At 41.6% G+C, this 24,473-nt stretch overlaps 1 protein-coding gene across 3 annotated transcripts; it reads right to left on the bottom strand.

Moving 5' to 3' along the window:
* Positions 1-82: 82 nt before the first annotated feature.
* Positions 83-18,339, bottom strand: MANSC1 (MANSC domain containing 1). Of its 3 annotated transcripts, none has more exons than XM_081821248.1 (4): positions 18,120-18,339; positions 11,876-12,198; positions 8,060-8,200; positions 83-1,476 (listed from the first exon to the last, which is right to left on the bottom strand). In XM_081821248.1, exons 2-4 carry the CDS (start codon positions 12,096-12,098, stop codon positions 503-505), a joined length of 1,338 nt encoding a protein of 445 aa, XP_081677374.1. In that variant the 5' UTR covers positions 12,099-12,198; positions 18,120-18,339; the 3' UTR covers positions 83-502. The 3 variants fall into 3 exon arrangements, with proteins under 3 accessions (XP_081677374.1, XP_081677375.1, XP_081677376.1); XM_081821249.1 differs by lacking the exon at positions 18,120-18,339 and adding an exon at positions 17,863-18,015; XM_081821250.1 differs by lacking the exon at positions 18,120-18,339 and having other exon boundaries at positions 8,060-8,197; positions 11,872-11,990.
* Between the last annotated feature and the right edge of the window lie 6,134 nt (positions 18,340-24,473).

Here is a 24,473-nt window from a genome sequence, read left to right on the forward strand (position 1 = left end):
AAAGTTATCCAGCTGGATGTGTCACTTACAAGAACATTACTGAGTAACAAAAGATTTATTCAAATATTTAATTGGAAGGACATACATCTGGAATAACTTTTATTGGAATTCATATAAAAAAGAAAGTAAATCCATTAGAATTAATATCATAAACAGTTGACTTTATCTGGAACCAGAAATGTTAATGAACTGGAGCCTAAAAGTCCTAACCACTTTTCCTTGCAAAAAGCCAGTCATTTTTGAATTTATATGCCAATTATACTTTATTACTTTAGGTAGAGCTTTGTTTTCAGCAAATATTTTAGAGATAGATCACTCAAATTACCTAATTTGTGTCCTTTCTCCCCTTGTCTTCAAAAGCCAAGCAAAAAGAAAGTGGTAGGGGGCATCTGCCTATCTTCAAGATGCTTCAGACATCCTGCTAAGATCTGTGAGTCAGCAGGAAGTCACTGAGTTTGGGCCGCTAATAACTACATGAATGAAGAGACATCTAGTTTCCTCCTTAGATGTCAACATAGATCCCATTGATCAAATAGTCCAGTCTCGAATAACGTCTCCTGTGCAGGGATTCCGAGAACATTCTGCCCAAGAGGGCAAGGCCTATGGCTAGGAACAGAACCCCAAAGAGCAGGGTTCCGATGAGGAGCCATTTTTCAAATGGAAGGCCGTCTTGACTTTCTGGAACACTGTTCAGGGAGGAACCACCGGGTCTGGCCTTCCCATTTTCCTGGGAAGCAGTTTTATTCAGAGAAGAATCCACATTTGACGAAAGCGGCGTAGCAGTGGACGAACCCACTGTTGACAAAGAAAGTGTAGCAGGGTTATTATGGGCATCCTCTGTGTTCAAAGTGAGGTTGGAAATTTCTCGAAAGGGTGCCGTTTCTGGGGGGCTTTTCCAGTCCATGGGTGCCTCAGGGATGGTGTTTGAAACAGCTACTGTAGCTAGGCTAGCTTTGGGTTTAACTGCAGCACGGGTCAAAATGGTAGACAGGAGGTCTGTGGGGGGCTGAGACTTGCCTGAGGCTAGGGCTGGAGCTGAGGTGGCCATCTCTGGTTCAGAAGTCACAGAAGGTATCCCAGGAGCATTGGCGGTGGGGGGCGATGCAGGCTTTGGAGGGGCAGAGGTGATCCGCCGAGAGGCAACCGTCCCTGTCGTGGGGAGTGTTGTCACATGTTCAGGCAGCAGAGGAGATATTTTTTGCTCTGAGGAAAACTGTGAACTCTGAGAATGGCCTTCTTCTTTATAAACAGGGAAGGGTGTACTCGCTTGACCCATCTCGAATAGTTTCTCCAAGTGATCTGAGGATCCGACCTTCTGAGAAAATGCCTCTCTCCGGAAGCTGTCAGTGGGCTTTGAATAACCTGTCACGGGAGCGGGGGTGGGAGTGAGTCCCCGTGAAGACTGGCCACGGAGGAGAGAATCTTCTTGCGTTAACTCTCCGCTTGGCGAGTGAGTTCTGGCCAAAGTTGGAAAATCTGAAAAATGTAAAGAAAATTAAAAGGAGACTTAAATATTTCCAAGCTGAGGCAGGTTAAAAAAAAGACAAACGTATCAGCTTGTTCAGTAAATCCCCAAACTGTTGAAACTTGACATTTTGTAGAAACTTGCACAAAATGGAAAAATACAAATTGCTAAATCAGAATCTGATGACACTGCCTCTCTACCAGATGCTGTGGTTTATTTCTAGAGTGATGGGACAGAGGAGAAATGTGTGGAGGAGGACCAGGCAAATTAAGGAAGAGGTGGGAGGAGCAGAACAAGGGAGCTAAGAGGAGCTCAGGAGGTTTAGGAACATGGGGACGTGTAGGGGGCCAAAGTCAGGGAATAGAGCTGGGCCAGGGTGACATGGCAGGAACTGGTGGAGAGAAGGCTCCCTGGGAAACCAGCAATCACCAAGGAGAGACTTCACAGCAAGGGCAGCCCAAAGGTAAGGACGGTAATAGAGGCCTCGGGGCGATGAGGAGCCGAGGCAGAACCCGGGCCATTTGCCTGCCACAAAGAGTAGGAGGATGGGACTGGAGGGAAGGTCTGGTCTCCTCCCAGGGCACAGAGACCAAGGCAGCAGCAGAAGATTGATGACATTTTCCAATTAAAAAAAAAAAAAAAAAAAGGTTTTGGCCCCACACTCAGGGGAGCAAGGCAATCTAGGAGATTTAATTTTGACTCTCAAAGATTAACATTTCAGAGCCAATGTCTTCAGTCTGAGGACAATGGAACCAATATTTGAAATTAGGATGGCCACAGAGCTGACATAAAGAGCAGAAAATCACACAGTTCTGGGGGCTGCTGGGGAGGAACCAGCCTCAGATCCTCCTCAGGGTAAGAGAAAGTTTAGAGTTGTGCTCTTAGTCTCACACGCCATTCATCACAGCTCAAACTGGAAAGGGTTTTTGGAGCCATCAGGGGCAGGGAATGATCATCTGAACTGCTCTGTATCACTCTGCTACTTGGCTAATCACTTCACTTAGATTTGAACTGCAGCAAACACAAGGAAGGAAGAAAAGGAATTTCTTAATGTTTATTGTTCTGTTCTCTTTCCCCTTTTCTTCTTCAACTCCTCTCAATGCCAGTTTCTGAACCAGACCCCACTCTCCCCTCTGCTAACAAACAGATCCAGAGACAACCTCAGATCTGTAAATATCTTTGACTGCTCTGTAAACTTCACACTTCAAAGAGTCCTTTCAAACTGTCATTTACGGGGGCGCCTGTGTGGCTCAGTTGGTCAAGCGGCTGACTTTTGACTTTGGCTCAGGTCATGATCTCAGGGTTGTGAAATAGAGCCCCACGTCGGGCTCAGTGTGGAGTCGGCTTGAGATTCTCTCTTTCCCTCTCCCTCTGCCCCTCCCCCTGCTTGCCCACATAAGCGTAAATAAATAAAATCTTAAAAAAAAAAAAGAACTGTCACTTATTAGTCCATCTAGGACAGGGGTCAGCAAATTATGACCCGAGGCCCAAATCTGGCTTGCCACTTCTCTCTTTTTTATTTATTTTTTTAAGATTTTATTTATTTATTTGATAGAGAGAGACACAGCAAGAGAGGGAACACAAGCAGGGGGAGTGGCAGAGGGAGAAGCAGGCTTTCCGCGGAGCAGGGAGCCTGATGTGGGGCTCGATCCCAGGACTCTGGCATCATAACCTGAGCCCAAGGCAGACTTTTAACTGACTGAGCCACCCAGGCACCCCTTGCCACTTCTCTTTGTATGGCTTATGAGCCAAGATCTACATTTCTAAATGGCTGACAAAAATCAAAGAGGATAATATTTTGTGACACATGACAATTACATAAAATTCAAATTTCAGTGTCTGCAAATAAAGCTTTATTGGCAGGTAACAGTGCTCATTTGTTTATACATTGGCTGTGGGTACTTCATACTACAAGGACAGAGGTGAATAGGTACAACAGATTGCATATGGCCCATAAGCTTAAAATACTGGCCTGGAAAGCCTAAAATACTTATCATTTTGCCCTCAACAGAAAATATTTGCAGACACCTGCTTTAGGATATAGTACTTTGCTCTAAAATAGAATTTGGAGGATTGAAATGCCTCTCTCCTCCGACAACACTGAAGGAAAGAGTTTCTGCTGCAGGTTATACCACATTTGCAGATATAACATCACCATGAGATAAACAGCATCTCTATTTTTAGGTAGTATCAGATATTTTTTTAAAAAAAAGAACAGGACTCAACACATTTCATTTTTTAAAAAATTTTTTTAAAGATTTTATTTATTTGAGAGAGAGAGAGAGAAAGTACGAGGAGGGGGGAGGGGCAGAGGGAGAGGGCAAGCAGACCCCCCCCCCAGCAGGGAGACCGACGTGGGGCTCCAGACCCAGACCCTGAGATCATGACCTGAGCCAAAGGCCGCCACTTAACTTGACTGAGCCACCCAGGTGCCCCAACGTATTTCATTTTAAAGTTAAAAAAAAAAGACTAGTTAAATAAATGCTCTGTGATGTGTATGAACTCAGAACTTAAAGCCATTGACAAAGAATGACCAAAACAGCTGCTTTCTTTCTCAAGAATGCAAGCTCATAAAGAAAGCAAGTCTAGGGCTAGTCCCATTTCTTGATAAGATTAATCTATTGGCAAAGATCCTAGAACCACACAGGGATTCTCAACACCTGCTCCGTTTACCTCACCCTCTGATGTTTGCCATTGGGGTGTGGTGTTTTTCTTGCTCATGTAGAGGTGAGCCAGAGGGGACTGTGAAACAGCCCTGTGCCCTCAATCCCTCTTTTGAGTTTCAGTCTCAAGGGACTTCACGAAATAAAAAACTTAGGGACTGACTATTCCTTGGAAACCAACTGAGCAAACAGACTCCCAATTTATTCTATCTCTGAATTCCCCTATTCTAATCCTTGGTAGACATGACACACCACGAAGCTGAAAAAAAAATTCCATAATGCCAAGTTGCAATGGTTTTGTAGAATGAACAGAGTACACTGTCATCTTTCAAACTTTTGGTCTGTAAATATTAGCCTATCAGTTACAGGAAATCGAGTTCATCTGGAAACAAACCACCAAACAGATATCTATTTAATTTCACTCTAAACAGGAAGCAGATAGTTTATTTTTATGGGGAATCTTAATCCATCAACATGGGCAGATTCATAAATAGAATTACAAACTTAATTTTTAAACATCCTGTAGATTAAAAAGTCAGCGGCATTCTATGTCCAGGGTTGGTGCCACTTTGCTCTGAGATATCAAGCAACCTGCTCTGGGCTGAGGGCGCCCCCTGGTGGCTGATACAGGCACTGTTTGATTCTAATTCCCCTTTATTACCTTCATACCCTCCCTGAAAATGTTTATACACATGCCAAGTTCCCTTTTCTCCCATTTCCACTGGAGAGAATCTTTACCGCACACTCCCTCTTTTACACATGCTTTATAAAGCAACAATATTACAGAGAATTATGAAAATTATAAAACAAATTCAACTATAATTTTTATCATTATGTCCTAATGACTATTAACATTTCTGTATACCTTAAATTTTTTTTTCATGTAATTGAAAAACAACTGCTGTTTTTCACCTGAAATTTTGTTTATTTATATACCTCAAACTTATTTTTTTTTTAATTTTATTTATTTATTTGACACACACAGAGAGAGAGCACAAGCAGGGGGAGCAGCAGAGGAGAGGGAGAAGCAGACTCCCCAGGAGGACGCTGGGATCATGACCTGAGCTGAAGGCAGATGCTTAACCACTGAACCACCCAGGCACCCCCCTCAAACTTATTTTTTAACATCTGCATCATATTCTCTCAAGTGGATCCATCATATTTTACACCCAATCATTCTCTGGCAATTGGACATTTATGCTACTTCTAGTTTTTCACTCTTTAAACTAATTATACAATAAACAACTTCAAACCAATAGCTTTTTCTTGTTTTGGTGTTGTGTCTTTAGATTTTAGGGACGTAGAATTACTGGAGTAAATTACCTGTAATTTCTTTGACATTGTGCTTTAATGACAAAATAGAAGACAGATATAGGGAAGCACATGGATAGTGGAAGAAGGGACAGAATGAAGAGGTAGTGAGAAGGAATAACAGAGGCAGAACGTTATGGTCCAGCTTCCATATGATGGGAGTTCCAGAAGGAGAAGAACAAACGTTCCAATCAGTGTCTTGAGCCCTGACCTCTTTGGAGACTAAGACTGGGATATCCATCTCCTGCTAGATACCACCCCTGGCTGTCTAATGCAATGGTCCAGGTGATCAAAGAGGACAGCAAGAAGTATCACCACCACCCTGGAGGCCCCAATGTTTTTAGCCAAGATGATATATATATATACAGGCACGAAGTGAAGGAGCCACACAGATCGGGGGCAGGACAAGACACTGTCCACGTAAAGTAAGGTCTTGAGTGTTTTGAGAAGCCTCATTTGTTCTATGCCTAGTGTTTTTAAAAATCATTTTACATTGTACATGTACATTATTTTACGTTATTGTACATACAATTGTACATAACTCTAAGTATATAGTTCAGTGGCATTGAGTATATTCACTTTGCTCTGCAACCATCACCCTCACCCATCTCCAGAACTTTCTTCATCTTGCAGAACTGAAACTTTGCACCCTGTGCAAGTTTTCTTATACTTGGGTTTATATCCCTACTTGGGAAGAATTTACACAAATAATTTGTGCTTTACGTTCCTGCTTAAAGGAATGTTTGATACATCTAGTTCATTAACCAAAACTCTGACACAGGCTCACCCAGAGGACAAAGCAGAGTCTGTGCCCAGGCACCCTGGGTAGTTCATTCCCCAAAGTACCTCACACATAACACAGTCAAGAGAGAACCCTTGAGGGGTGCCTGGGTGGCTCAATCAGTTAAGTGACCGGCTCTTGATTTCGGCTCAGGTCATGCTCTCAGGGTCCTGGAATTGAGCCCCCCGTCAGGCTCCAGGCTCAACACAGAGTCTGCTCTCCCTCTCTCCCTCTGCTCCTCCTCTTGTTCTCTCTCTCTCTCAAATAAATAAATAAAATCTTCAAAAAGAGAGAGAGAGAACCCTTGATTGCACTCCCCCTCCCAACCCTAAAACCAGTCTCCTCAAACCTTCTCCAGCTCAGTAGATGGTGCCAACATCCATGTAGACACTCAAGCTAGGACTCAACTCGAATGCTTCTCTCTTCCCTGTTGTCACCCCCCACCCCACCCCATCGGCAAGTCCTGTCAGTTCTACCTCTGAAATGGCCGTATATTTACTTCTCTCTACCTCATTTGCCACCTCCCTGGTCCACAATGCCATGGTGTTTCGCTGGGATCTTGCCCCACCTCCTATCCAGTCTTCCCACTGCCCCTCTTGCTGCTGCATTTTTGTCCGTCCACAGTTGAGCAGTCCCAGTGAGCTTTGCGAAATCACCTTGAAAACACCACAATACATGTCTGCTCAAAAACTCCCAACGGCTTCCTGTTAAGCACCTAAAATAAGAACTTCCTACTCTGGCTTCCAAAGCTTTATGTGACCTCCCCGCTTTTCAAACTTCTTGCATATCACTCTTTATATGGTTCACTATGAGTCAGCCAGCTGGGACTGAAGTGTTTGTTCTTCAATACTCCAAAACTATTCTGCCTCAGGATATTGGAATGGGCTATTTCCTCTGCCTAAAGTTCTTCTCAGATCTCACATCTGACTTCTTACTGTTCAGATCTCAGTCGAGGGGTTACTTCTTCACAGATGCTTCCTCTGATCACCTAATCAAGACAGTCCACTCAGTGATCATCTATTACATTGTCTTTTCTCATCCGCATAGCACTTGTGACTATATTTTTCTTGATTACTTATTTATGATGATTATTGTCTCTCCTAAAACGTAAGTTCCAGAGGTAAGGACCTTGTTTTTCATGTTTAGTGTTATATTTTTGTGTCCTTAGGGCGGAATAAATGTTTGGCACCTAGGAGATGCTAAGTAACATTTGTTGTTTATTTAGTAAATGAACAAATAGAATATTATTAATCATCAAGAGTGTAATGACAAAAACTTTCCAAAACTTAAATAAAAGGAAACTTGATACCAAAAGCATTTCATCTTGAAAAACTAACAAGCCAAAATCTCACCAAGACATATCCGAATAATTATATTATTTTTCAGTTTTTTTTTTCTGTATTCTGAACAAATATGTTTAGTATGGAGACTATATTTCCAATGCCTTGCACAGAATTTGGCACATGGTAGATGCACAGTAAATACTTCTTGAATGAACTTCCCTCCAGGTCTGGATAATAAAATCCAGTGTGTTTGATTTCAGCTAATGTTATTATAAAATAATTGGAAACTGAAGACAAACATACTGGAATTTTATCTCAGGAAGGTAAAAACAAAAGCTACACAACACAAAATACTATCATTTGGAGATCTTTCATTGGAAAAAAGATGGTTGATTTAATAAACTGAACTTTAAATCGTGAGAGTTTTCCAGTGTGCCTCTGTATTTATGACCACTTTTGGTAGTTTTACTTAGACTCTTTTGTAGAAAATCTTTCACATGAACCACATCCTTAAATAATTCCAATCACCAAAGAAAAAGAACAATGCTATTCTTACCTCTAATTATCCTGTAACTCATAAGTCCCTTTGCTGGTTTCAGTGGACAAGCTTCCTCACTGGGACAGAAAAAAAGGTAGCAGTTGGGCTGTCTAGCTGTTTTTCGAGTGTCGAAGATCATCAAGTTACATGCTTTGTCTCCTGCAATGAAAGGCTTTGTAAGCATTATACTGAAATAGGAGATTTTAAAGAGTAGGCAATGATTTATTCTGCTATCCAACACAAACACCTTCCTTCACATTGTTCATTTGCCGGCTGACCGCTGACTCATTTCCTCTTCCTTAGTCTCGTAAAGCAATTTGTAAAGACCTTGGGTTTAAACATCTGAATTAAGGTAATTCTGGCAAAACCAACTTTAGGTAGTACATTTAATTCTTTTTTTTTAAATAATACATTTAATTCTTTAGATAAGCCTTCCATTTGCTAAAATATCCATGGAAACATCCACAGAAATAATGACTTCACAATCTTTACACAACCCACAACTGAGTTGGGACTTAAGAAATGGATCTAACCTAATGATTTCATCTATCTCTTGTATCCAGAAGGCAGACACCTATCTCAAACACCTATGAAGCCATGAGTCTGACTTTCTTGGGTAGAATTACTAAATTCAGCATCATCCTACCATGCCTCCTTCCACAAAGGGTCTGAGTAGTGTATGGAATACAAAGTCCATTTTTTACTTTTATCAGTACAATTCTTCTTTTGATTTTTTTTCTTCACATTTCTACTCTTCCTTATTTCTGCTTTTCCATTTTCCTTCCTTTCTGTCTTTTCACTCTTAGCTTTTATTTCTGACTTCTTTTTCTCTTCCTCTTCTGCCCAATAGAAGTTATACTTTCTATTCATTATGGCCTAGAGTTGGCTTTGGCCTCAGTCTAGTACAGGCTCACTTCAAGCCTATGACCCTTGAGGGGATCAGTATATCCCTGGTCAGGATGAAGGTTAACAGGCATATAGACTAATTATTAAAAATGCATGCTCTGGGCGCCTGGGTGGCTCAGTTGGTTAAGCTACTGCCTTCGGCTCAGGTCATGATCCTGGAGTCCCTGGATCGAGTCCCGCATCGGGCTCCCTGCTTGGCAGGGAGCCTGCTTCTCCCTCTGACCCTACCCCCTCTCATGTGCTCTCTCCCTCTCTCTCATTCTCTCTGGCTCAAATAAATAAATAAAATCTTTAACAAAAAAAAAAAAATGCATGCTCTTTCTCACCATACACACACACACACACACATACACACACACTCACAACCATGTGTTAACTAACCTTGTTCTGGTATCATGTCATAATACATACATGCATCAAATCATCACACTGTATATCTTTAGTTTATGCAATATTATGTGCCCAATATATCTCAGGAAAGCTTTGGGAAGAAACCCTGCATAACTGGCCATCAGAACCACATCTTCAAATCAGGCAATGGTTAGGATCAACCTTGATTCCCACATTTGGAAATAAGACTCAGTGAGCTTCTGTGGGGATCTGATCATGTTGGCTCCCCATCACTCAGGCAATAAGAAAGGTACTTTAGCTTTTCCTTTCTCAGCAATGGGATAATTCTGCAATACCATTTTTTGGGGGGCACATAGGTAAAGGGGAGGGTCCATAAGCCCCCAAGTTGTATGCAAAATCTTGTGTCCTTTGTACTTCCGGGCATTCTTCTAGCGGCTGTGACTCCAAGCAAATTATCAAAGTGCTTTTTTGAACCCTAAGCAGTTAAAGGTCATTGCTCAATAAATGAGGAAAAAGTCTGAGATCCATTAAATGAGACCCACAATTACCTCTGCTTACAGTAAAGCAGTAACAGTAATTTTGCTTGTACAATAAAGCAGCAAACCCCCATCTTACTGAACACCCATTATGGAACTGAAAAGCAAAGCAAGGTTTCCTGTTTTGCCAGCAGACACCCACACAGCATTCAGTCCTGTTTGCCGATGATTTTCTGTTTCACATAAATGTTGATAACATTTAAAGAAAAACTGGAAATTTAAATTAAATCTCAGTAATTTCCATAAATCAGTCTATAAAAAATGTCCAAAAGCACACTGCCAAGTTTGAGACGACCACTGAAGGGTTTTTTTTTTTTTTGTCCTCCTGACATCAAATAAATATGTGGTATTGTTTCCACACTAATTCTCCATTCTCTGATTCTCTGACACCATCTATCTTACAACTCAATTCAATTCTTACACTAACTACCTGGAGTTATCATCAGACTCCACAGGTTTAAGGGCTCAGTCCCATAAGACTGTCCTCACTTAGATGCCAGTCAAAAGTATCAGGTCCTAGGGAGACGCCTAGGTGGCTCAGTTGGTTAAGCGTCTGACTTAGGCTCAGGTCATGACCTCGGAGTCCTAGGATTGAGCCCTGTGGGGGCTCCCTATTCAGCAGGGAGTCTGTTTCTCCCTGTCCCCTGGCTTGTGCGTTCTCTCTCTCAAATAATAGTAATAATAATAATAATAATAATAGTAAAAAGTATCAGGTCCTAGGTTACTCACACTTCTGCCCAGTGTGGCTATAAATTCAGGTTCCCACAACCCCTTACCTCAGGTTTGATAATTTGTTAGAACTACTCACAGATCTCAGGAAAAAGCTATACTTACTATTACATTTTGTTGTAAAAGACAGAAATGAACAGCCAGATGAAGGGTAGAAAGGGCAAGGTATGGAAGTGTCCTGACTGCAAGAGCTTCTGTCCTAGGGAAGCTGGAGTGCACAACCGTCCCGGACACATGGATGTGTTCGCCAACTTGGAAGCTGCCTAAAACTATAGTTTCAGGATTTTTATGGAGATTTCATTATGTGGGCATAATTGATTAAATCATTGGCCGTTGGTGACTGAATTCAATCTCCAGCCCCTCTTTTTTACTTGGAGGTGGGGGTGGGGCTGAAAGTTCCAAAATTCTAATCAAGGCTTGGTCTCTCTTGCGACCAGTACCCACCCTGAAGCTATTAGCACAAATTCAGGCGTGGTTGAAAAGGGCTTATAATGAATAACAAAAGAAGCTCCTCTGCTTAGGAAATTGCAAGGTTTTTAGGAGCTCTGTGCCAGGAACCAAGAACAAAGATTATATGCATATATTTCTTACTATACCACACCCATTATAGAAAGAAAAGAAACTAAAGATATAAGAGAAAACACATGATTTGGTTGGCTAATAAGTGAGGTAAGAACCATTAGTCCAGTGTTCACTAGCTCTTCTAGGCCCCTTGATGGCAAGACCCTGTCCATCTTATTCATTGTTTTGTCTCCAGCACCTGGCAAGGCATTTGGTGCTCAATAAATTTTGTGTGTGTTTTTTTGTTGCTGTTGTTGTTTGTTCATTTATTTTTCATTTAGGGAGTTAGAACAGGATCATAAACACCTGAAAAATGATCACTGTTTCACTGTTTCTTTTTCAAGTCATAGATCTGAAACTTGAAATATGCAAAGGTGTGGTTCAAACCTGTGGGCCTCGGTTTCCTTCTGTGTCACGTGAATGGGTCCGACCAAACAACTTCCCATGTCCCTTAAGGATTTTTGTTTCTAAGATATTGGAAACATCTTAGATACCTATTAGGACATAGCACCAGTGGTTCTCAGCCTTTTTTCTAACCAGACACCTGTGATACACACACACACACTCATCAGTAACTTTGCCTCAGCTTAGGGGAGGAGAGGACATGCTTGTGGAACATTCTCCCAGTGGTTTTGTTACCCACATTTCTACCCCACTGAGAATCACTAGGATAATCTCTGCAGCCACATCAACCAGCTACTCATGTCACAAAACACTTGGAATGAAGAGCTGCCAAGAGACTATTACTTACCTGTTACGTTTTTTGTTGAACAGCAAAAATTAATGCAGTCTTCCTGAGTTAATGTATGTATGGGTTCATTGCCTCTAATTCCCTTAGAAAGAGATGATTGTATGTCAATGACAACATCTTCTAAACTCTTGGTAGAGCAATTCTGACTGGTGGACAGCCTTAGTGTCAGGAAACAAATTATTACACAAGTGTAAGTCAAGCTCCATTTGTCCCTAAAGAACATTTTAAATTTCAGTTTAGTCTTAGTCTTCAAAGGTCAAGGATAATCCTCCCTCTGGTCTGAGTTTGCTTCAAGAAGATTGTACAGATCATGGAATTTCTCTCTAGAACAAAAATAAAACATCAGCAATGAGTTTTGTTTCTTTTAATAAATCTAGCGAAGATATAGTTCATTTCCTTCAAGTCAATGTAAACAATACATGATTTTAAAACAGAAATAAACAAGCATTTTTTATGTTTCATTTTTAATAGATCAAGACAATCTCTCATTAAAAACTTGGTAAAGAGGGGCGCCTGGGTGGCTCAGTTGGTTGAGCATCCAATGCTTGATTTCAGCTCAGGTCATGATCTCAAGGTCATGAGATCAAGCCCCGAATCAGGCTCCATGCTCGGCAGAGAGTCTGCTTGAGATTCTCTCTCCCTCTCTCCCTCTGCCCCTGCCCCCTGTGCACTGTCTCTCTAAAATAAATAAATAAATCTTAGGAAAAAAGCTTGGTAAAGAACTAATTAGCACAAACACATATACTATCCCATCTATGCTTAAAAGCTGACCAGTGTCTATGATGGAACAGGTATAAACAGCAGGCCTGCCCCCAAGTTCTAGAATCCTTTCTCTTCTTGCTTCTCCTAACCAGGAGGGGAGGGGACACAAAATTTCTAGTCACTGATAAAGCAGCGATAATACGCTTGACCATGGTTTCTTTCTTGGTAATAACAAGTAGCATTTTTAAATCACCTACTAGGTGGTAGGCAATGTGCTATGAAATATACATATATTGTCCTATTTAATCCTTATACTAGCTCTGCAAAAAAAGCTATTATTTTCCTCATTAATAGATGAGGAAACTGGGGCTGTCTTTCTTGTTGCTGCCTCTCCTTAGGTATCAAACCAGAGACAGGTAACTCTAATAATTTAATTCTAACAGTTAGCTGGTCAGTAGAGGGAACTCATTCATTTCCAGAATACAAATTGTTCACTGAACGATAGTCTAGAGCAGAATTACTACTTCTTTGGGGCACCTGGGTGGCTCAGTCAGTTAAGCAAGCGACTCTTATTTCGGCTCAGGTCATGATCTCAGGGTTGTGAGATCGAGCCCCATGGGATTCTCTCTCTCCCTCTCCCTCTGCCCCCCTCCCCTGCTCACAAACAAGCACTCTCTCTTAAAAAAAAGAAAGAAAGAATTACTGCTTCTTGAATCTTCTTCTTCCTTTTCTTGTTTGGTCATGAATCCAACCCCTTTGATAGTCTGGTGAAGCTTAGAAGCTTAGGATTTTTTCTGAGAGACATGTTTTAAAATACAAATTTTAAATATATATGATTACAAAGGGAGCCAGTTATATAATTGAAATATAATTATAAATTTTTATATATTTATTTATATATTATATTATTATATTATATATATAAATATATATTATATATTTATATAATATTTATATATTAATTATATTACTTATATTATATATTAATTATATTATATTTATATATTTATATATTAATTATATTATTATATTATATATTAATATATATTATATTATATATATTTAATAATTTATTTATATATATATAAATAATTGAAATAAAATTATAAATTACAAAGGGAGCCAGTTATATAATTGAAATATAATGATAAATTGAAATATAATTATCAAAGTAGTTTTTAAAATATGCCTACAAAACTCTGATGTAAAATAGCAAAGAAAATCCAAGTAAATGGAGAGATGTTCCATGTTCGGTATTAAGATATCCATTCTTCCCAACTTGACCTATAGATTCAGTGTAATCCCAATAAAGTTCCCAACAAGTTATTTTGGGGATCTCAACAATTTTAAAGTTTTGATTTTTTTTTAAAGATATATTTATTTGAGAGAGAGAGAGAACACATGTTGGGGGGGGCAGGTAGAGGGAGAAGGAGAGAGGTAATTTCAAGCAGACTCCCCACTGAGCATGGAGCTGGACGCAGGGCTCAATCTCACGACCCTGACATCATGACCTGAGCCAAAAGAGTCAGACACTTAATCAACTGAGCCACCCAGGCATGACTTAAAGTGTTGATTTTAAAGTTTACATGGAAATGCAGAAAGGCCCAGAATGGCCAACACAATACTGAAGAAGAACAAAATTGGAGAATTCACACTACCTAACTTCAGTACTTGGTATATAAGTTACAGTAATCAAGACAGTGTGGTTCTGCCAAAAGAAGAGAAAGAACAGAAAAAGAGAACATAATAATAAGCCCAGAAATAGACCCACACAAATTCAGTCAACTGATGTCTAACAAAAGAGCAAAGGCAATTCAATAGAGAAAGGATAGCCTTCTCAAAAATGGTGCTAGAACCCATATGCAAAAAGATAAATCTAGATACAAACCTTCCATCATTTACAAAAATTAACTCAAAATGGATCATAGACCTAAATATAAAATGTAAAATTATAAAACTCCTACAGGGGCACCTGGCTGACTCAGTTGGTAGAGCATGTGACTCTTGGTCTCAGGGGGTTGTGAGTTTGAGCCCCACGTTGGGTGTAGAGATTACTTAAAAATAAAATCTTTAAAATAAAAAAAAAACCCTCTTAGAATATAACATAGGAGAAAATCTTTGGAACTTAGATTAAGCAATGAGTTTTTAGATATAATACCTAAAGCACAATCCACTAAAGAAAAAACTGGATAGGTTGGATTTCATTAAAATTAAAACTTCTGCTCTGCCCAAGACACTAAGAAAATAAAAAAGATAAGCCTCAGACTGGGAGAAATATTTGCAAAACACATACCTGATAAAGGACTAGTAGGTAAAATATACAAAGAACTCTTAAAACTTAGAAAACAACCCAATAAAAAATGGGCAAAGTATCTGAACAGACACCACACCAAAGGAGATATACAGATGATAAATAAGCAAATGAAAAGGTGCTTAACATCATAGTCATCAGGGATCTGCAAATTAAAACAACAGTGAGATACTACTATACACCTATTAGAATGACTAAAATCCAGAATACTGACACTACCAAATCCTACAAAAATTTACATACAAATGTTTATAGTAACTTTATACATCATTGCCAAAAACTGGAAATGACCAAGATGTTCCTTCAATAGGTGAATGGATAAACAAAATGTGGTATATCCATACAGTAGAATATTATTCAGTAGTAAAAAGAAATGAGCTATCAAGCCACAAAAGGACATAGAGGAAACATAATTGCATATTGCTAAGTGAAGGAAGCCAGTCTGAAATGTATGACTCCTTGTCAACTATATGACATTTTGGAAAAGGCAAAACTACATCAACAGTAAAAATATTAGTGGTTGCTAGGCAGAGGAAGGGAGGGATGAATAGGTGGAGCACAGGGGATTTTTATAGTGAGGTTATTCTATAGGCTACTGTAATGGTTGTTTTTTGTTTGTTTGTCTTTACATTTGTCAAAACCCACATAACTGTACAATACAAAGAGTCCCTAATATTGGGGGACCTCACTGGCTCAGTTCGGGGAGCATGCAACTCTTGATCTCAGGGTTGTAAGTTTGAGCCTGACATTGGGTGTAGAGATAACTTAAAAATAAAATCTTAAAAAAAAAAAAAAGACTGATCTCTAATATAAACAAATAGATGTTAGTAAAAAAATTAAAAAGCAAAAAAAACAAACATATATTACCCATATACAGTAACAGTACAAGTCCAATATCTTCCTTGCTATTGTGTCCAATTTTTATAAACAGTCAAATAAGTAACATTTATGTTTCTCAGGTGCCAGTCTCTATACTAAGCACTTTACATGTGTCATGTCAACTAATCCTTACAAGAATCCTAATGAGGGGCGCCTGGGTAGCTCAGTCGTTAAGCGTCTGCCTTCGGCTCAGGTCATGATCCCAGGGTCCTGGGATCCAGCCCCACATCGGGTTCTCTGCTCCGCGGGAAGCCTGCTTCTCCCTCTCCCACTCCCCCTGCTTGTGTTCCCTCTCTCGCTGTGTCTCTCTCTGTCAAATAAATAAATGAAATCTTAAAAAAAAAAAAAAAGAATCCTAATGAGATAGATTCCAATCCTTATGAGATAGATCTCATTATTAACCCCATTTTCAGGGGTGCCTGGTGGTTCAGTTGGTTAGGCGGCTGCCTTCAGTTCAGGTCACGATCCCAGAGTACTGGGATCGAGCCCCACATCAGGCTCCTCGCTCAGTGGGGAGTCTGGCTCTCCCTCTCCCTCCCTCACCCCTCATGCTCTCTCTTAAATACATAAAATCTTTAAAAAAAAAATTAGTCCCATTTTCAGTCAAAATAGAAACAATTGTGGGATATTTATGTTTATTATTTTTTTTAGATTTTTATTTGATCAAAAGAGACAGGGCGAGAGAGGGAACACAAGCAGGGGGAGTGGGAGAGGGAGAGACAGGCTTCCAGCCGAGCAGGGAGCAGGGAGCCCGGTGCGGGGTTCGATGCGGGGCTCGATCCCAGGACTCTGGGACCAGGATCTGAGCTTAAGGCAGACGCTTAACGACTGAGCCACCGAGGTGCCCCTTTCTGCTTCTTTATTAACCTAGTGAATAACAAGTGGTACATCTAATAACTGCCATAATGTTGAAGATTTTATTTGTTTATTTGTTTGTTTATTTATTTATTTTAGAGAGAGAGCCCAAGTGGGGGGAAGAGCAGAGGGAAAGGGACAAGCAGACTCCACCTGAGCACGGAGCCCCATGGGGCTTGATCTTACAACCTTGAGATCATGACCTGAGCTGAAATCAAGAGTCAGAGGCCGGACAGACTGAACCACGCAGGCGCCCCTAATAAACCACCATAATTTTGAAGGATTGTTGAATGTACAGGATACTTGAGATCCGTGTAATAAGTAATATGATATGAAAACACCTGTGATTCCTGCTGGTGGCAAATTACAGCTGCCTCTAGTTCTCCTATGGATTTGACTAGCGCCTCTTAGAGGACATGTTCCATTTCAGTTCGAGGCTACTAAAATAATAAATGTTCCTGCTGAAGTGCTCAGACTTTTTGAATACTATCCAGGGCTTCTCCAGGTTAAGAATCCTAGCACAGGGCGCCTGGGTGGCTCAGTCGGTTAAGCGTCTGCCTTCGGCTCAGGTCATGATCCCAGGGTCCGGAGATCGGGGTCCGGAGATCGAGCTCCGCATCGGGCTCCCCGCTTAGCGGGAAGTCTACTTCTCCCTCTTCCACTCCCCCTGCTTGTGTTCCCTCTCTCGCTGTGTCTCTCTGTCAAATAAATAAATAAAAAATCTTAAAAAAAAAAAAAAAAGAATCCTGGCACGAGTTATCTTTTTATGCTGTCACATTTCCCAAGTCTTTTTTCTAGCCATCCAGAAAACCAAACAGGAACGAAAGAGGAAAACCAGGCCCATACTTTACTTTGAATGGATTCTGACAGTCTTTCCTGGAGTTCTTGCAGAGAAGCCGGAACTAAGCGAGGGGATGGGGTAGGAACTGTGCTTTCTGTACGCAGCACCTTTTTAGCACCTGGACTGCAAGAAGTCCTGAAGAGATTTTCTCGCTAAAGATGCTCAACAACTCTTAGGTAAAGTAATTCTTCTAATCATCATTACTTAGGCCTTAAAGGTCCACAGCCAAGTTGAATTCCATTGAAAGGTAGGGGGGAAAGGATACAGGTGGGAGCGAGAGGAAGCACCTGAGCTTTAACGCCTGCTTACTACCGTCACTAAAACGCACTTGTACACAACTGTGCCAAATACTGGAAATCATTTTCTTTCCCTTCCTTTGAGGAAATGCATGTCGCTTACTGAGCGTTCTTCAGCCTCTCCTGATGACGACGCGGAGCCAGTGCCGTTTATAACAGGTGCTGTTGCGCGAGACTGGAGATCCCCTCTGGGGGTCCGCAGCCCCACCAACACCCGGGCCAGTCAGTCCTTCCTCGCCCCAGCCCGGGTCTTGGCGCTCGGGGAGAGGTAGAAGGGAGCGCCAGGAAAGGACGGGGCGCAGGGGTGGGGGGGCTCGCTCTCAGCGGTCCGCCTGGAGGGGAAGGCGGCGACGCCTTTACCTGGCAACGACAGGCCCCGGGGGCCCCGGTGTCCTACCCCGGCGAGGGAACAGACCCGGCGCACTCGCGGGCCAGGAGCTGCAGATCGGCGCGCGGGTCTCGGCGAGGGCGGCAGGGATGCTCCGCAGCTCCCCGCTGCCCGCGGGTTGTGTGCTTAGCCAGTTCCTGCTTCCGTTGCGGCGGCCGAAAGTTGGCCGGGAAGGGCACATTCCTGCCCTGCAACCCGGAGCTGCTTCCCCTCCACTGGGAGCGCGGTCCCCCGGGAGCCCCTCCCTGCAGTGGCTCCCGGCACCCCGCGACCGCGCTGAGCCCCAGACCGCGCCGGCTGCTGCCCCCCACCCCCCGCCCGGCAGCTTCCCCGTGCGGGGGGCGTGCGCGCGACCCGCGGGGGTATCCGCAGGTCTGCAGCGGCGCCCGCTCGTCCACAGAACGCGCGATCACACCAGAGGAAAGTCCAACAGTACAAAACTTGTGCACTGCAGGCTGCCTCTCCCGGCTGTGTCCTGGTCCAGTTCCCCTTCGCAGAGCCACCTCTGAGCGCAGTTTCTCCACTTAGGAGTTCACAGGGCTTTCTGTCTGGGGCCTGGTTATGGGAATTCTGTTTCGATCACTCCAGGCGTGCAGGGTCCTCAATTAGAGTTGGCAGTTCTCCAATTAAACATCCTGTAAGTCCAGCCTCAGCGAGGGCATCCGGATTCCTCCCGGATTTACTGTTTACAGGTATAGATAACAATGAAAATAATGGTGCCTGCTATAGTTATTAAAACGTATCCCCTGACATTTAGCATAATACCTGGCATGTAATAGGTACTCAATAAATATTTAACTAAAATATTTGTTGAGTGAATGAATGGAAAGGAACTACTCGGGCATAGGTTGTAGAAGTGTTTCTAATCCGTGCTCGCTCACCCCCACCGCTGCATAAGTGCAAACAGATGCAACTTTACCAAACCACTGATAATTAACTCGCAGAACGTCCAAACCTTAGGCAACATCTCCACCTGCTCCGTGTGAAGAGCTTTCAAACCTAAAGCATTAAGCCATTGTAACTTCTTATTCTAGGCCTGATACAGCCGTTCTGGTTTTAACCAATAGCTGTTAGGAGGGATATGTTGACTGAGAATACATGTGAACAAAGGTCCTTTGAATGAAATTAACTCTACCAGTTGTATCCAGAGGATGACCTACTCTTGAATTACAAAAATGTTGCAAATATTTGGTTTCAAAGAGTTACTTACCATGGGCTCCTAGGTGGCTCAGTGGTTAGGTGTCTGCCTTTCTGCTGGGGTCAAAATCCGGGGGTCCTGGGATCCACTCCCCATCCTGCTCAGCCGGAAGTCTGCCTCTCCCTCTCCCTTTCTCTGTGCCGCTCTCTCCCTACTTGTGCTCTCTCGATCTTTCTCTGTCAAATAAATAAAATCTTTGAAAAAAAGTTACCGAAGTAAAGGAAACTCCAGAGTGATTTCCCATTGGAGTAACTTTGCTGTTGCAGCAAAAAACTGATGTAAACAGTACATTTTATCTCTGCAGATGATATACTTGAGGGTGTAGGTAGGGAAAGGTCACATGCTTTGTGTCCCTTCACAGGACAGTCCCTGCTAGTCACTTAAGTAGAACTTTCCTTCACTTAGAAGTTTCAGATTTAGGGTTTTAAACAATGAACCTGTTATTGTTGAAGTGACATATTCTTCTTTTCAGTTATGACACTGAACAGAGGACACTGCTGAAAATAATGAAAAAAATTTTTCTACTGACATGAACTGTGTTTAAGTTAGAAATCTCTTTTCATCTCATTGCCTGAAAAGATTCTTGATCCTCTTCTCCTGATACTATTTATGTGGAGGCAGATTTTTTAAAAAAGCATTTTATTCACAAAACATGTATTAAACACGTGCAGGGGGAATGAATGACCCATAAGACATTGGAGCTACCTTCAAGATGCTCATAGTGGGGAAGACAGACAATCAAATCAATTATTGTGTAAAGAATTAATGTAATGATAGAAGATGCTAAGGAATCTCAAAAGAGGGACGTGCAATCTGGACTTCTGGGAGAAAATGAAAAATTTAATATATTTTTAAAAGACTTTATTTATTTTTTTTAGAGCCGTTTTAGGTTCACAATAAAATTGACAAGAAGGTTCCCATATACCTCTTGCCCCCACACTCGCACAGCCTTCCCCGTTAACATCCTCCACCAGACAGGTATATTTCTTGCAACTAATGACCCTACATTGACACATTATAATTACACAGAGTCCATAGTGTACCTTATGTTCCCTCTTAGTGTATTACACTCTATGGATTTGGACAAATGTGTAATAATATATATCCACCACTATAGGATCACACAAAGTATTTTCTTTTTTTTAAAGATTTTATTTATTCAGGGCACCTGGGTGGCTCAGTTGGTTAAGCGTCTGCCTTCGGCTCAGGTCATGATCCCAGGGTCCTGGGATCAAGCCCCACATTGGGCTCTCTGCTCATCGGGGAGCCTGCTTCTCCCTCTCCCTCTGTTGCTCCCCCTGCTTGTGCTCTCTCTCTTTCTGTCAAATAAATAAATAAATAAAATCTTAAAAAAAAAGATTTTATTCATTTGAGATAGAGACAGAGAGAAATAAAGAGAGAGAGAGAGAGCAAGCACGAGCAGCGGCAAGAGGCAGAGGGAGAAGCAGAGTCCCCACTGAGCCCAGAGCCTGATGCAGGGCTCAATATGGGGCTTGATCCCAGGACCTGGAGATCATGACATGAGCCAAAGGCAGATGCCTAACCAGGTGCCCCCAAAGTATTTTCATTGCCCTAACTATCCTCTGTGCTCAGCCTGTTCATCCCTCCCCCACCACAACCCCTGGCAATCACTGTTCTTTTTATTGCCATAGTTTTGCCTTTTCCAGTTGTCATATAGTTGGAATCATACAGTACGTAGCCTTTTCAGATTGGCTTCTTTCACTTAGTAAGATGCATCTGTTTTCTCCATGTCTTTTCATGGCTTAATAGCTCGTTTCTTTTTAGCATTGAATAATATTCCATTGTCTGGATGTACTAGTTTATGCATTCACATACTGAAAGACCTCTTGGTTGCTTCCAAGTTTTGGGAATCGTGAAGAAAGCTGCTATAAGCATCCATGTGTAAGTTTTGTGTGGACTTAAGTTTTCAACCGTAAGTTAATCTTGAAGGATGAAGTTCGGTTAGTTAGAGGGAGAGAAAAAGGCTGAATATTCCAGACAGAGAAAATGGTGTGAGTATTCAGGGAATTTTATCCTGACTGGCATGAAGTTTCCCTCGTGTACATAGAGGAATAGAGAGAAAGGCGGGGGTCAGAGCAAGAAGGTTCTCATATGCCAAATTTTAAACTTTATCCTGAAGCCATGGGGAATTATTGAAGGTTTTTATAGGGCAGTGGCAGGTCCAGATACTTTATTAATATTCTAAAAATTCTGTCTGCCAGCCATATATAGGATGGATTGAAGGAGGTGAAGCCAGAGGCCTTCTGCTTTCCAAGAAATGGAAGAAGTGAGGAGGCCCTGAACAGGGTGTGGAGGTTAGAAGAGAAATTAAGGAGAGAGCTCTCCAGATTTGTGACTGGTTGGATGTGGTGGCAGGGGTAAGCAGATTTTTGGTGTAGGAGACCGGCTAGCTGGAGTGCCAGGCAATATAGAAATAGGGGAGGAGGAGCTGGTCTGAAATGGATAGATGCATAATGAGTTTCAGAAAATTTGAATCCTGCTTTTATTACTTATTAGCTTTGTGATCAAGAATAAATTCCTTAACCTCCTTGTAAAATCAAGAAAGTGTAATCTAGGGGTGCCTGGGTGGCTTAGTCGTTAAGCGTCTGCCTTTGCCTCAGGTCATGATCTCAGGGTCCTGGGATCGAGCCCCGCATCGGGTTCCCTGCTCAGCGGGAAGCCTGCATCTCCCTCTCCCACTCCTCCTGCTTGTGTTCCCTCTCTTGCTGTCTATCTCTGTCAAATAAATAAATAAAATCTTAAAAAAAAAAAAGTGTAATCTACTTTATAGGCAGGTCATATAGGGCCAATATTATTGATGAAATTTGGAAGTTTTGGGGTTTGTGAGCGAACAGCCAAGAAAGAATTCTTGAGACCTTTTGGGTGCAAAAAGGTGATTTTATTATAGCACAGGGACAGGACCTATAGGCAGAAAGAGCTGCACTGGGATTGTGAGGAGTGACTGATTATATATATTTTTTAATTAGCGGGGGTCAGGGAGAGCGTAAGTCTCTAAGGAATTTGGAAGGAAGGCCTTCAGGACCTTGAGGGGCCAGCTGCTGTTAAGGTTACTTGTAGTCTTTAATAAAACATAAACATTAAGGCATTAAGGCAACCATGGGTTCCTCTCATGTGTCAGGTATCTATCAGTGGGCTGCAAGCTGTAAGGAGATTTAATTTAAGCCACATTTCTCTTGCTTTTGTTTCCCTCATCATTATGAAAGTGCTTTATAAACCCAAAAAGACTGTTCAATTGTGTATATAAGTCACATAGGTTGCTGTTCATGTGGAAATGATTTTAAAGGTGCAAAAAGGCATTGGTTCCAAATGTCTTCTACCTCTAAAGCCCCTCCGGCAGAATCCTTAATTATAAATGCCTAATTAATTTTCTCACTACCAGACTGTAAGCTTCCTAAGGATAGGGATGGGATCTTGTTGGATCATTTATTCCTAGCCTCTAGGAAATGCCTGGCACATTATAGGTTACCAATAAATGTTGACTCAAGGAATGAAGACCTTTTGTATTTCTATATCCTTTCTCTGATAACAGCTTTATTGAGATATTATTCACATACCATAAAATTCACCTAATTAAATTGTACAATTTAGGGGCTCCTGGGTGGCTCAGTCAGTTAAGTGTCTGCCTTGGGCTCAGGCCATGATCTCAGGGTCCTGGAATGGAGCCCCATTCCTGCTCAGTGGGGAGTCTGCTTCTCCCTCTCCTTCTGCCCCTCCCCCCTGCTTGTGCTCACACTCTCTCAGATAAATAAAATCTTAAAAAAAATAAATGGTACAATTCAGTGGTTCTTAATATATTCACAAAGTTGTACAACCACCACAACAATAAATTTTGAACATTTTCATCACTCCCAGAAAGAAACCCCTATACCCATTAACAGTTAGTTACTCCCTCTTTCCCCCTTCACACCCCTCCTCCTCAGCTTGGGAGGCAACCACTAATCTATTTTTGTGTCCTATAGTGCCTCTTCTGGATATTTCATATAAATGGAAACTATAATATGTGATCTTTTGTGATGGGATCTTTTCCAGTAGAATAATGTTTTTAGGGCTTATCCTTGTTGTAGCATGTTTTAGTACTTCAGTCCTTGGTGATAGGCAAATAATATTCTATTATATGGATATACCACATTTTATTTATCTACTCAGTGGGAAAAAAAATGGTGATATAGGAGATCTCAGCCTCTGTCCCCACAAAAAGATCAACAATTAGACAGTTATCCACAAACAAAAACAGCTCTGGGAGAGTTCTGGAGCCCACTTAAGAAACATCAGCAATGCAGTACAACAAAAAAACCTGAGAGTTTTTTTTAGTTTCATTTTGACTGTATCATCCCATCCTCCAAACCAGCATTGCTCAGCACCAAGAGGAAACCTCCCAGCTAGAAAGAGTTCTCCTTGCCAGGAAAGGAAGAGCATATAAGGGAACCCCTATAAGGTGATGAGAAGATTTGACAAAGATAATTTTTAAAACAGTAAGGGAAACACATTTTCTCTCATATAAGGGAACCCCTATAAGGTGATGAGAAGATTTCGCAGCAGAGACCTTGCAGGGTGAGAATAGGATGATATATTTGTTCATTCTTCATTTGAGAATGTTTACAATGTTCAGTTTAGAATGAAATGTTCAACCAATGGGAAGCATAAAAAACACCATCACATCAGTGTAGATTAGGGCATGGAACACAAGATAAATATACTTTGATGTGGAAAAGGGAGAACAAGAGCCAGAACATGTGTTGTATTCCCCTTTTCCCTCCTTTCTTGCCCACCCCCAAAGATGGGAGACCTGGGAGAGGAGCCAGGGGCTCTCCAGGAAGGAATGGTCCCATCACCCTGGTGGTATATGTAAGCCTCAAGACTAGTCAAACACCACCTCTTAGGAGCCTACTTGATCTCTCAGGCAGTTTTTAGTTCTTTCTTTATATTCCCACCAAATACTGAATTTACATTTTTTGCACTTTTCTCATAGTATTGTAATGGTGAGGAGAGGAAAGAGCATGAGTTTGAAATCAGACAGTCCTAAATCCTGTTTCCACCATTTACTACCTGGTGACCATGAAGAAGTTACCTGTTTGTGGGCCTCAGGGTTGCTTTGAAAAGTAAATAC

This window comes from Leptonychotes weddellii, chromosome 5 (assembly GCF_054177405.1).
Source record: "Leptonychotes weddellii isolate Sample4059 chromosome 5, ASM5417740v2, whole genome shotgun sequence".
NCBI classification, from domain to species: domain Eukaryota; kingdom Metazoa; phylum Chordata; class Mammalia; order Carnivora; family Phocidae; genus Leptonychotes; species Leptonychotes weddellii.